The sequence below is a fragment of the Acromyrmex echinatior genome, chromosome 13 (genome assembly GCF_024713525.1).
Source record: "Acromyrmex echinatior isolate Ae372 chromosome 13, ASM2471352v2, whole genome shotgun sequence".
NCBI lineage: Eukaryota > Metazoa > Arthropoda > Insecta > Hymenoptera > Formicidae > Acromyrmex > Acromyrmex echinatior.
Genome location: NC_141864.1, coordinates 943,099 through 956,632, shown reverse-complemented (window position 1 = coordinate 956,632; position 13,534 = coordinate 943,099). Strand labels below are relative to the sequence as shown.

Below are 13,534 nucleotides of genomic sequence, written 5' to 3'. Positions count from 1 at the left end.
AGTGTTTGATTCACGTAAATCCCCCTCAGGCATTGTTTATTTTTATACAGGGTCCATTATAAAAGTAATGCGCATTTTCTGGGAAAAATAGATTTATTGATCGTAGCGGTACAAATGCTCAAAATTCTTCAAAATACTCTCCCCCTGAATCAATACACTTGCGGAGACGTGTCTGCCACGCCTGGAAGGCACGCTGAAACTCCTCGACGGGAATGTCTCTTAGGAACGTTGTAACATGCTTTTGGATGTTTTCCACGGACTCCCAACGCTTTCCTTTCAGCTCTCTCTTCAGACGGGGAAACAAAAAAAAGTCGCACGGAGCCAAGTCGGGACTGTAAGGGGACTGGGGGACCACCGGGGTGTTGCTCCGGGCCAGGTAGTTGGCAACGATGAAGGCCGTGTGGCTGGGGGCATTGTCATGGTGGAGCTTAATCGCGTCTTTAATGTCAGCCCTCACGCGCGCGACCCGGCGTTTCAATCTCTTGAACACCTCCAAGTAGAAGACTGAGTTGACAGTTTCTCCTTGCGGTACAAACTCAAAATGGACGATTCCTCGGACGTCAAAAAAGACAATGAGCATCGTTTTGATGCGAGACTTGCTCATTCGCGCTTTCTTGGGGCGGGGGGATGATTTTGAGTGCCACTCGCTGCTCTGCCTTTTCGATTTTGGGTCGTACTCGAACATCCAAGATTCGTCCACGGTTGCGACAGAGTTAAAAAAGTCCGGCTCATTTTGAATCAAATCCAACAATTCTTGACAGCGCGAAACTCGAAGTTCTTTCTTCCGTCAATACTTTCGGCACAAGCTTCGCGCAGACCTTGCGCATTTGCAGATTCTCCGTCACTATCCCATGTACCGCAAATGTGGACATGTTTAGGGTGTCAGCGATGTACTGGATGCTCAATCGACAGTCGGAACGCAAAACTTCGCACACACGATTCCGACGTTTTCGTCGGTTCTGGCCGTTGTTGGGCGTCCAGAACGGGGTTCGTCGGCGACCTCCTCCCGGCCCTCCTTGAACGCCTTGTGCCACCTCCCGGACTGTGACCTTGAAATGCAGTCGCCCTTGAAGGCCTCTTGAAGCATCTGGAATGTTTCAGTTGCATTCTTTCCAAGTCGCACACAAAACTTGATGGCGTATCGCTATTCAAGCGAACGCTCCATTGCGCCGTATTACAAAGTCGAAAACACACTTCACGCGGAGGCACGTCTTTCCACTCAGACTGCTCGGAGCAAACTGGCCACCGGCTGCCTTGGAAGGGCAGACCCCCCACCACATTTCCCGACCCATTTTACTCCGCTGCGATGGATATTCGCGTCACAATAAAATCATGCGCATTACTTTCATAATGGACCCTGTATATTATCTTTATACTATATATTTATATATATATATATATTTTTTTTTATGATTTATAATTCTTCATGATTTTTTAGAAAGTTTTTCAATAACACATTAGAAATTCAAAATATTATTAATAATAATTTTCAAGTAAACAATATCACCGCTCGTTTAAGCTAAAATCTTAAATTGAATATAATTGACCTCAAAAAATAAATTTTCATGAGTTTGGACAATATATAGATATAAGGCCAAAATCGGCTTTTATGAATTCTCCCGCTTTCATAAAATTTTATGAAAAGTACATTAAATTTTTATAAAATTTCATGAAAATTTATGGAAAGTACATTTATTAAATTTCATATACACAAATATACTTTTCAGTTACAAATACATTAAATTTAATATAATGTCATGAAATTAAGTTCAAATTGTGTGAATATCATACACTCTAAATCTGTAGCAATGAAATTTCATTGCATTAAATTGAAATTTCAATACAGGCATTAGTGGCAATTGCACCAATATTACTGTCAGTGAATTTTATTGCAAGATGGGAATGGAAAATGCATTCAATAATCAGAGTCAAAAAATTTACTCCAAAAAGGAGTGGACTTGGAGATTAGAATAATGATAGAATAATTAATCCAAATTCAGATAACAAATTAAGTCTACGGAGACAAATTTTGAACAGAGCATGCTATCAATCTATTAACCTATTTACCTTATTTTTAATATAAAAAATATAGAAACAGTCTTATGTACATACAACGCAATATAATTAATAAATCAAGGCTTTTTTAAATGAGCAATTATAGTTATCAATAAAATAAAAATTGTTTTTTAATTAAGTAAATATAATTCCATAAAGTTTTTCAAACGTTTCGCCTTATAAAGTCTTCCTCAGTGAAATACATAACAACATTGTTTGAGATCGGTAATTCGAAAAAAAAGGTAAGAATTCCTTCGGTCGACCGACAGTAATTGTTATTGAACGCACGCACAAGGCGAGCTCGTGATTTCATCTCGAGCCTGACATTAAGCCTCGTCAAAGTCAGGGATTCATTGTTCTTTAGTCTTTTCAAAACAATTCGGTACACGCAAACAGGCACTGGCAACGGACCATCGAAAGTTCTAGAACAATTCAATTCGCGCACGCGAGCGCCGCGCTCCGACGAATACGTCACGCGCTGTCACCAATCCCGCGTACGGATTTTCTGTCGCGCATGACTGTCACGTTGAACGTCGTTAGGAAAGAATCGAAAGCGCCAATCAATTTTGTGCAACCAATGCAATGTCGTGATAATTACGATTGTGGCAAAGTTTAATTGGATTTCTCCCAAGAAGAAAGCCCAGACCGAAAGCAATAAATGCTTCGATCTCGCCGTTCCTCCCGGGCAGATTGCTTAGATAGTTTACACCGCTTAGACCGTTTACACCGTTTAAAATTCTTAGAATTCTTAGAGTTCTTACTTCTAAAAGTTCTTCGAGTTCTTAGAATCATAGTCTCGCTACTATATCGCTTCGTAAAACCGCCGTGCTAACCGCTTAGTGAAAGCCGCTATAAAACAAATCTTTTCTAACGACGTTCAACGTAACAGTCATGCGCGACAGAAAATCCGTACGCGGGATTGGTGACAGCGCGTGACGTATTCGGCTCGAAGGACCAGAAAATGTGCTCGAATAAGCTTGTGTTGCTTTTCTAATTCCGTCCACATCTGGTCGAGAAGCGCCAAGCGGGTTTCGACATTGTGGAGGGTGATGTTGACCGTCACCAATTTCTTCAAATTGGTTATTGACCTGGCCATACGACCATGGATGTCACTCTGGGCGCTCAGCAAGGCGGCTATTTCGTCATTCATGCTTTCACTTGCGAATTTTTCTCTCTCTGATTTTCTTGATAATGCGCGCATTGGACGCGATGCACTCGACACTGCGGATGCATCCGGCGAGCATCCGGCTCGAAGGACCAGAAAATGTGCGAGAATGCACCGCGCGGAAAGGTTCGAGTGAGAGAACGACACACGGTTGATATGATACACGACAGTAAAGAGAACTCCGTTTCTTTGTAAATTAACAAAAGAATTTTCTTTAATATGATCAGTTACAGAGTCAGAAAATATAATTAATTAAATATTAGATTAACAGAATATCAAATGCGGTCACCTTTTCCAAATTGTAGTTGGAATCACGGTGATGGAAAATCTCGGCGATTTTCTCGGAAAGATTCATTTTATAGCGGTTTTCACTAAGCGGTTAGCACGGCGGTTTTACGAAGCGATATAGTAGCGAGACTATGATTCTAAGAACTCGAAGAACTTTTAGAAGTAAGAACTCTGAGAATTCTAAGAATTTTAAGCGGTGTAAACGGTCTAAGCCGTGTAAACTATCTAAGCAATCTGCCCGGGAGGAACGGCGAGATCGAAGCATTTATTGCTTTCGGTCTGGGCTTTCTTCTTGGGAGAAATCCAATTAAACTTTGCCACAATCGTAATTATCACGTGGCATTGGTTGCACAAAATTGATTGGCGCTTTCGATTCTTTTCTAACGACGTTCAACGTAACAGTCATGCGCGACAGAAAATCCGTACGCGGGATTGGTGACAGCGCGTGACGTATTCGTCGGAGCGCGGCGCTCGCGTGCGCGAATTGAATTGTTCTAGAACTTTCGATGGTCCGTTGCCGGTGCCTGTTTGCGTGTACCGAATTGTTTTGAAAAGACTAAAGAACAATGAATCCCTGACTTTGACGAGGCTTAATGTCAGGCTCGAGATGAAATCACGAGCTCGTCTTGTGCGTGCGTTCAATAACAATTACTGTCGGTCGACCGAAAGAGTTCTTACCTTTTTTTTCGAATTACCGATCTCAAACATTGCCGCCCGCCTCGTCATCTCCGTGACGATATATGTATAAGGTTACGCATTGAGATTACAAAAAAAACCGTAAACGCGTAAATAAGACAAGCGATACAATACAATGAATCCGTGGAAGAACTTGAACCGTAAACGAGAGTTATCTGATAAATAACATTGAAGAAATGATTCACGAAAGTACACGCGATCAATTCAAGCTCTTCTTTACATTTGATGCATTCGCATGCGAGATAAACGCGGTAGCATCTTCCGGCAATAGAACTAATTTGACTAGAGGACGAATTAATTCGGATGAGGCGGTTTTGACTGTGACCACTCGCACTACGCCGTCATCTCCAGGATGTAGCTGCGTGATCCGTGCCAGTGGACACTTATTTGGCGGTGAGAGCTCGGAATGAAGGATGCATAGCGATCCAATGCGTGGTGGCAAAGCGTCCGTGGTCCATTTCGGTCTGGTAGCCAGAGTGTGTAAGTATTCGCGTGACCATCTCTGCCAGAAGTGGTCTCGCATTCGCTGAATAAGTTGCCACCTGGAAAGCAAATTCTCCTTCTCGTCCGACAAGGAAGGCGCGGGAATTGCTAACAGTGGTGCCCCGATGAGCAGGGGACCTGGTGTCAGAGCCATAAGGTCGTCGGAGTCGTCTGAGAGGGCATGCATGGGCCGGGAGTTCAAGCATGCCTCCACTTGTGCGAGCAGGGTGCTCATTTCCTCGATGGTGAGCCTGGTTTCGCCGATGGTTCGGCGCAGGTGATACTTAGCCGATTTCACGGCCGCCTCCCAGAGTCCATCCAAAATGAGGTGCCGAAGGGGGATTGAAATGCCAATGGATCCCCTCCGATGTAGCTACGTGTGCGATCTTTCGTCCTTCTGCCGAGGAGGCTCGGAGCATCTCTCGAAGTTGCCGGTCGGCGCCCAAAAAATTGATGCCGCAATCGGAGTAGATGTCCGTGCACAGTCCTCGGCGAGATGTGAATCGACGGAGAGCAGCCAGGAAGGCGTCGGTGGTGTAAGCTGAAACAGCCTCAAGGTGAACGGCCTTGGAGCTAAAACAAACAAAGACTGCGATGAATGCTTTGTGAGCGCTGTGCCCACGCCCTTTGCTCGTCCTGATAAAGATAGGCCCAGCGTAGTCGATGCCCACGTGAAGAAATGGGCGTGCAGGAGTCACTCTCCCTGGAGGAAGGTTCCCCATTTTCGGTTGCGGAGTGGCAGCCTCCACCGAGTGCATCTCACGCATTGATGCAGCCATCGCTTGACCACCTCTCGGCCTTGTGGAATCCAGAACCGGAGGCGAAACAATCCCAGGGTCATCTGGACTCCTCCGTGGAGAGTACGGCGATGGTAGGCTTCCACCAGCAGGCGAGTGAGCCATGACCCTGGAGGCACGATGATAGGATGTCGCTCGTTGAAAGACAGCGCTGCGTGCTTGAGGCGTCCTCCGACTCGCAGGACTCCGTGTTCGTCCATGTACGGGCTGAGGGTTCGCAGATGGCTGGATCTTGCAAGATCGCGTTTGTTTCCGATAGCAGTTATCTCCTTCTGATAATGCCGTGACTGCACTACGCGAATCCATTGGAGGAGTGCTGCGTCGAGTTCGGCTGGGAGAAGCGCAGATCCGTGGAGTTGATCGTCCGCTGATCTCGCTGAGCGACTGCGGTGACGCCAATGCAAGCACCAGGACGTCACTCTCAGTAATTGGTGCAGTGAATCGGAGGAGTTCTTCCGGCTCGTGGTTGCTTTTGATGACTGCCGCGAGTGTGGTGGCCCGTTGCTCCGGTACGTCCTTGATGGGCTCCAGATTGATGCTTAGCCATTGCGTCGGATTCCCGCACAACCATGCGGGACCCGTCCACCACAAGGGATGGCTGAGGAGCTCGCGTGGTGTTAGTCCCCGGGAGGCACAGTCGACAGGGTTGTCCTTGTCCGGGACGTGACGCCATTGAGCCTCTGGAATTTGCTGCTGGATTCGTGATACTCTGTTGGCCACGTAAGTTTTCCAGCGAGAGGCGTGACCTCGAATCCAGTAGAGCGTGACCTTGGAGTCTGACCACAAGATTACTTGCGTTGTAGCGAGGTTTAGCACAGAGCGCGTGTGCACGAGTACACTTGAAAGCAAGGCGGCGGCGCAGAGTCGCGGGAGAGAAACAGGTTTGATCGGCGCGACCTTGCTTTTGACTGTCAATAATAGAGTCTTTGTTTGGTTGTTTGCGGTGATGCGGAGGTACACCACGGCGGCGTAACCTCTTTCGGACGCGTCTGCGAAGCCGTGCAATTCGAGTTGAGAGCTCGTGTCGCCGGTGCCGAGCCAGCGGCCGACTCTGAGCTTCTCCAGCAGTGAAAGTTCTTCCCAGAGCCGCTTCCACTTTCCAGCGATGGTTGACGGCAATGGTGTGTCCCAATCTAGCTGCTGCAGCCAGGCCGACTGAATAAGAATTTTAGCTTGAATGGTCACTGGAGCCAGCCATCCGAGCGGGTCGAAGAGTCGAGCGGTCTCCGACAGCAGGCTTCTCTTGGTGAACGCGACGACGGTGCGAGGAGGAACAGAGAAGGCGCATTCGTCCCTGGTTGGATACCAGCGCAATCCCAGCGTTGAGTGGTTCTCTTGTTCCCACGACCGCGAGTCTCTGGTGAGACAGTACTCAGACGGAATGTCGCGAAGCAGCTCCTGGCAGTTGGCGGCCCACTTTCGGAGAAAGAACCCGCCCGCCATGCAGAGGTTGCGGAGCAACGCTCGACTTGGAGCGCGATAGCGTCGTCTTTATAATGCGCTCCGGTTACGACATCGTCGACGTAGCAGTCGTGTCGTAAAGCATTCGCGCCTCGAGGGAAACGCGGTCCGTCGGCGAGTTGACGCAGAGTGCGAATGGCGAGAAATGGCGCGCAAGCGAGACCGTAAGTGACGGTTTTCAACGTGAACTCGCGTATAGGCTCATCAGTGCTGTGTCGTCAAAGGATGCATTGATGCCTATGATTGTCGGGATGCACAAGAATCTGCCGATATATTTTCTCAATGTCGGCCACTAGCGCGTACCGATGCCACCGCCACCGCAGAAGTACGTTCGCGAGGGGTGGCAGCAGGTTAGCCCCCACTAGCAGATGAGTATTGAGTGACTCACCTGACCTTGTACGCTGCGATCCGTTGAAGACGACCCTTAGCTTCGTCGTAGTGCTGGATTCTCGAAGGACGCCGTGATGCGGAAGGTAGCACCGATCTTCGCTGGAATTCGGAGGTTCTGGCGCCAATTCCATGTGACCTTGGTCCTCGTATTCCTTCAGGAAGGCTCGGTAGAGATCGCCGAATCGTGCGTCTCTTTCACAGCGTCGCTCCATGGCGACTAAGAGTCGTTGAGCAGATCTTCGCGTCTCAGCCAGCGTCGTCGGCGGAGATGCAAAAGGTAGTCGCACTACGTACCGTCCTTCGGCAGTGCGTTGGTGCTGCAGCGCGAAGATGTCCTCGCATTGCTGCTCTTTTGGCGTGAGTGCGACGGGAGCAGGCACCTCTCGTTCCTGCTCCCAGAAGCGGCACAAGGTCGGCCAGCTCATGATCTGCGGTGCACTGAAGCGAGCGGCGCTGTGCTGAGTTGGTTGCTTGGTCGCAACCTCCCGATAAGATCCAGCCGAGCAGTGTCTTTTGAGCGATAGGCGCTTGGGGGCTTCCTTTGCGAAGGCCATCCTGGAGAATGAGTGAGCATACTTCCGCTCCAAAAAGTAGCTCAATAGCGTCGTTTGCTGTGTAGCCCGGATCAGCCAATTGGAGCCCCTTTAGATGTGGCCACTCCATTCTGATCCTTGCGTGAGAGCCTTGGTAAAGCGAAAGACGTGGCAGAATGAAGGCTCCGACTGTGAAGTCGGTCCCTGTGGTTAACGAGGTCACCTTGAGAGTCACCTTTCCCCGGCTGGGCCCGGAGCTTTTGCCGATGACTTCGATTGCGGATCGAGAGCGTGGCAAACGTAGGCGCTGGACCAGAGCTTCGGAAAGAAATTTCCGAACCTTGGTCGATGAGTACGCGTGCGGTATGCCGATTGCCGTGACGATCAGCGATGGAAACTCGCGCAGTTGCGAGCAAGATAGCCTTGTGGTCGTTGGCGCACTGCCGTCAGTGAGCTGACCTCGTGAGGTTTCGGTGAAACGTACTCATCGTGTAACATTGAGTGGTGACGAGACTTGCTTGTGGAACACGTCCTCGTCGACTGGCATTTCGCGAAGGTATGAGAGCCGAGACAGTTGAAGCACAGCTTGTGAGTTTCGGCGACGGCCTTGCGGTCGACCGCGGATTTTTTCTTGAATTCTTCACACACCATCACGTGGTGTTTACCCTTGCATAGGACGCATTGAGAAGATTCGGTGTATTTCTTGACGTGATGCGACTTGGCAGATCGCGACGGGTTGTCGGAGACCTTGAGCGATTTTGGTTTCGCGGCTTTGAGAGTCAGCGTTCTCCTTGTCATGAAGTTCAGCAACGTGTCGTGGTTTGGCAAGTCCGTGGAATTGCTCATGTGCGATTCCCACTCGAGACGCGTTTTCGGGTCGAAAAGCTCGATGACTAGGTGATTCAAAAGGTCGAATCCATATGCGCCAACTGGTCTCTCAATACTTTCTTGGCCGTTTACGACACTGATCGTGGCGTTGTGAATGCGGCTAAGTTCCTCGGCGGTATCGCTTTTCATTTTCTGCACTGAGGTGAACGTGCAAAAATTGGAACGCGACAACTCCCGTTTATTTTCATAATGCTTGCAGAGCAGTGCCCACGCGCGCGAATAGTTGTCTCCGGTTACGGCCAGCGGGCGTATCAACGCTTCCGCGGGTCCTTCCAAGCAATGCTTTAAGTGGTGAAATCTCTCTACGTTTGAGATAGACGGATTGTTGCCAACGATAGACAAGAATATATCCCGAAACGATGGCCAGTCTTCGAACGCGCCCGAAAACGATCGGATTTTTAAGCGCGGCAGCGCCGACTTGGTAGAACAATTGGTTCCCGCACTTGGAGGAGCTGTACTAGAATTTTCAGCTTTGAACTTTGCCAGGTACTCGCTCAGCAGGCCGCGCTGTTGCACGTACGTGTTTTCGGCGGAATCGGCAAATTGAGACGTGTTGTACTCACTCTGATCGAAGGCTTCCTTGTAATGTGCTCGAATAAGCTTGTGTTGCTTTTCTAATTCCGTCCACATCTGGTCGAGAAGCGCCAAGCGGGTTTCGACATTGTGGAGGGTGATGTTGGCCGTCCCCAATTTCTTCAAATTCGTTATTGACCTGGCCATACGACCATGGATGTCACTCTGGGCGCTCAGCAAGGCGGCTATTTCGTCACTCATGCTTTCACTTGCGAATTTTTCTCTCTCTGATTTTCTTGATAATGCGCGCATTGGACGCGATGCACTCGACACTGCGGATGCCGGCGAGAATCCGGCTCGAAGGACCAGAAAATGTGCGAGAATGCACCGCGCGGAAAGGTTCGAGTGAGAGAACGGCACACTGTTAATATGATACACGACAGTAAAGAGAACTTCGTTTCCTTTTAATTTAACAAAGAATTTTCTTTAATATGATCAGTTACAGAGTCAGAAAATATAATTAATTAAATATTAGATTAACAGAATATCAAATGCGGTCACCTTTTCCAAAATTGTATTTGAAATCGCGGTGATGAAAAATCTCGGCGATTTTCTTGGAACTTTTGAAAAGATTCGTTTTATAGCGGCTTTCACTAAGCGGTTAGCACGGCGGTTTTACGAAGCGATATAGTAGCGAGACTATGATTCTAAGAACTCGAAGAACTTTTAGAAGTAAGAACTCTAAGAATTCTAAGAATTTTAAGCGGTGTAAACTATCTAAGCAATCTGCCCGGGAGGAACGGCGAGATCGAAGCATTTATTGCTTTCGGTCTGGGCTTTCTTCTTGGGAGAAATCCAATTAAACTTTGCCACAATCGTAATTATCACGTGGCATTGGTTGCACAAAATTGATTGGCGCTTTCGATTCTTTCCTAACGACGTTCAACGTAACAGTCATGCGCGACAGAAAATCCGTACGCGGGATTGGTGACAGCGCGTGACGTATTCGTCGGAGCGCGGCGCTCGCGTGCGCGAATTGAATTGTTCTAGAACTTTCGATGGTCCGTTGCCGGTGCCTGTTTGCGTGTACCGAATTGTTTTGAAAAGACTAAAGAACAATGAATCCCTGACTTTGACGAGGCTTAATGTCAGGCTCGAGATGAAATCACGAGCTCGCCTTGTGCGTGCGTTCAATAACAATTACTGTCGGTCGACCGAAGGAGTTCTTACCTTTTTTTTCGAATTACCGATCTCAAACAAACATATATATTTTTAAATAACTCCTTACAAAGTCAACGAACTTACAATAATATAATAATAAAAATTATCGCCCTAATAAGCTAATCTTACTTATTTTTTTCTTTAGATGTTACAGATCGAAATAGGTATCTAGTCAGAAGTTTAAAGTCCGAATTATAAAAGAGTGTTTTACTAATCCTCGATTATTATTGAGGAGAATTCAGCTCAGTCAACTATTTTATAAAAAAATATACGACAGTCCGATCAAGATTTCCTTTAACGACTATCCTAATATATTCTGTGTACTCAATTAATAATTAAATGATTAGTATAAGTTAATTGAATAATAATGAGAAATTATGTTCAAACTTACGTTAATTTATATAGAATAGTCTATTGAATTAAAAATCAATAACTGTGCCATTGTGTATAAAACAACTCTTGCTTGTCAGACGTTTTAAAATGGACTGATATTATAGGTGAGAGAATATACATATATCGTCATGACATAAACAAGTATGTTTGAAAATGTTACAATCTTAATTAGTGTATGTGTCGTCAAGTATGTTAATAAAATATGTTAATAAAATAAAATCGATCGTTAATAAGTATGTTAATAAAATAAGGTCGATCCAACAACTCAGTATCCTTCATTAGATTTATTCCGTTTTTTTTTATCTTTTATGGGAATCATTTCCGAAATGGTTCTTTTTCGTCTATTAATCGTGATTTAAAATTTCCACGCTATCCTAATCAAAGATGTGATTAGAATTATTTTTAATTATTATTATTTTATTTTAATTATTTTATTCTATTTCTTATATTTATGTCACATGTGTTTCAAGATGTATCTCGCTCGTGACCATAAACGACAAACATGCAATAACCATGTGTTCTATACGCTAAATTCACTCCTTGCAGTAACATTCAATGCATCTTGAGTAGTATAATAGTGGCGGTTCTAACCCAGGTCCTCAGAGGGGGGCGCGGGGCGCGGAGGATATTCATTGGCGCGGGGAAGGGAGGGGAGGTGCGGAAAGTCCCGGCGCTATCGGTGTTTACTGATATGATGAGTCCCAGCGCTATCGGTATTTATTGATATAATGATACATATCGCCGTATGTTGTGATGTCACGTATTATTGGGACCGCCGCCACCCAACATCCCATCGCCGCAAACGCTGCCGCCACCGCCGCCATCTCACACCCCGCCGCAGGCATCAGTGCCACCACCGCAACCGCGGACCCCGCGTCCCTAAAGTGAGTTTCGGGCCATCACCACAGACCTCGCGTCTATCCCAAAAAATGCGTTTCAGACAGCCACTGCGGAGTCCACTCCCTAAATGCGTGGCAGTATTATAACGCGAACAAGAAATATTAAAGAAAAAAAGAAAGAACAAAAACTATATAATAAAAAAAATATTCTTACTTTCTTCACACCCTCTCCCTCTCCGTCCTCCTCCTCCTCATTCTCCGCTGAATTCTTAGTCTTCTTCCTCTTCTTCTTCCTCCACCGCCTCCTCTTCCTCCTCCTACTCCTCTTCCTCCTCCTCCTCCTCTTCCTCCTCCTCCTCCTCATCTTTTGCTGAATTCTTATTCCTCTTCCTCCACAGCCTCATCGAGATTGTCGATGAGATGATTGAATAATTGATCTACATGCAATTGAGTGAGATCAACTATGATATTATTCTGAATCTCCTCTAAGAAAGAGGAGAAGGAGGAAGAGAAAGAGGCAGTCTTCTCAACTTTTTGTTCTTTTTGCATGTTATAGCTGCACAATAAAAAAATTATCACTTCACTTAATCACAGAAAATGTGCAACAATATTCTATCATTAACGCTAAATGGTAGAATATTGTTGCACGTTGGGAAAAAAAAATATCACTCACGTCTTAACACGTCTTGCGCGCAGACAAAGCAGGACAAAGACTGACGTTGAGAATCGATCTTCGCCGTTGAGAAGCGAGCCTGCCTAGGATCTATAGGGGGGCAGTATATAAAACACTTTAGATCATAAGTGCCGTCACGAAATGTTATTACTATAGCGCGTCGAGATATAGGATGAATGGATGGATGGATGGGTAGACGGATGGGAAGTAAAGAAAGTACATATATATAACGATATGAATAAAAAAATTTTTTATTCACATATTATTATATCATTTCTTTTTTACGTATTAAAAACTAAAGCCAATAGCTCGCAATCGACGAGCTGATGTTTGTAAAGATATCACTATCTCGTATAGCGTTTTTGGACGCGATGTTGGAGAATCGCGTCTACTTGACATCAACCGTATCGACGAGTCGGGTTAATCGTTCGAACGTTACATCGATACATTCGTCAAACTCAAACATACGTCGTAGTGTCGTTTCGGTCATCATCATGCATACGGACGAAGAATTGAGACGTACGAGCATAGCATCGTTCAGCATGCAAACGCTGACAGTTAGCGGTCCAACACTTATAAAATTGTCCTTGTATTCGTTTCGCAGCATCTTGTAAATATTCCATCGCTGCTCGTAGAGGCTCTTCCACGTTTCGAGAGACAGCAGCAGTTCATGTCCGCGATGATCTCCCAGGGCAATCTCCACGTAACTCGGTGGATCAACGTTGATTCTAATTTCCAAAAATTTGTAGCCCGTACTCGTCAGATCGTAATGTCTGCCCAATAAACGCATCTTGTGATGCTCCATGCTGTGTATATACATAATGTTAAAAACATTTCTTTTGTGTATAGAATTAAATGTGTATAGAATTGTGTTAAAAAACTTATATGTTACTGCAGTCCTTCTTCGTTTCGTACGATGCATTGCTGTCTTCAGCGAAGTACATTTCTTTTTCAACGTTCGTACAAGCGAGTATCGCGAAACTAATTGCACCCGCGTAAATTGCGATGTATATAAAACTTCTAGAATCGAAGAGGGGATAACTCTCCCCTCTTTTTCTAAGAATTGCTAAAATGTCGCAACACGTTTTATCGCGTCTTTCTACATTCTTTTATTATTTTTTTTTATTTTTTTGTTCGCG

General features: G+C 46.0%; 2 protein-coding genes across 2 annotated transcripts; both read right to left on the bottom strand.

Moving 5' to 3' along the window:
- Positions 1-4,971: 4,971 nt before the first annotated feature.
- On the bottom strand, positions 4,972-6,927 carry LOC147907469 (uncharacterized). Its single transcript, XM_087412685.1, has one exon. It carries the CDS (start codon positions 6,925-6,927, stop codon positions 4,972-4,974), a length of 1,956 nt encoding a protein of 651 aa, XP_087268811.1.
- A 236-nt stretch (positions 6,928-7,163) lies between these two features.
- Positions 7,164-7,889, bottom strand: LOC147907468 (uncharacterized). Its single transcript, XM_087412684.1, has one exon. It carries the CDS (start codon positions 7,887-7,889, stop codon positions 7,164-7,166), a length of 726 nt encoding a protein of 241 aa, XP_087268810.1.
- Between the last annotated feature and the right edge of the window lie 5,645 nt (positions 7,890-13,534).

Bases quoted from the DNA above. Each gene is read 5' to 3' on its own strand.
- LOC147907469 (XM_087412685.1), bottom strand. From the start codon at position 6,927: ATGGCGGGCGGGTTCTTTCTCCGAAAGTGGGCCGCCAACTGCCAGGAG.
- LOC147907468 (XM_087412684.1), bottom strand. From the start codon at position 7,889: ATGGCCTTCGCAAAGGAAGCCCCCAAGCGCCTATCGCTCAAAAGACAC.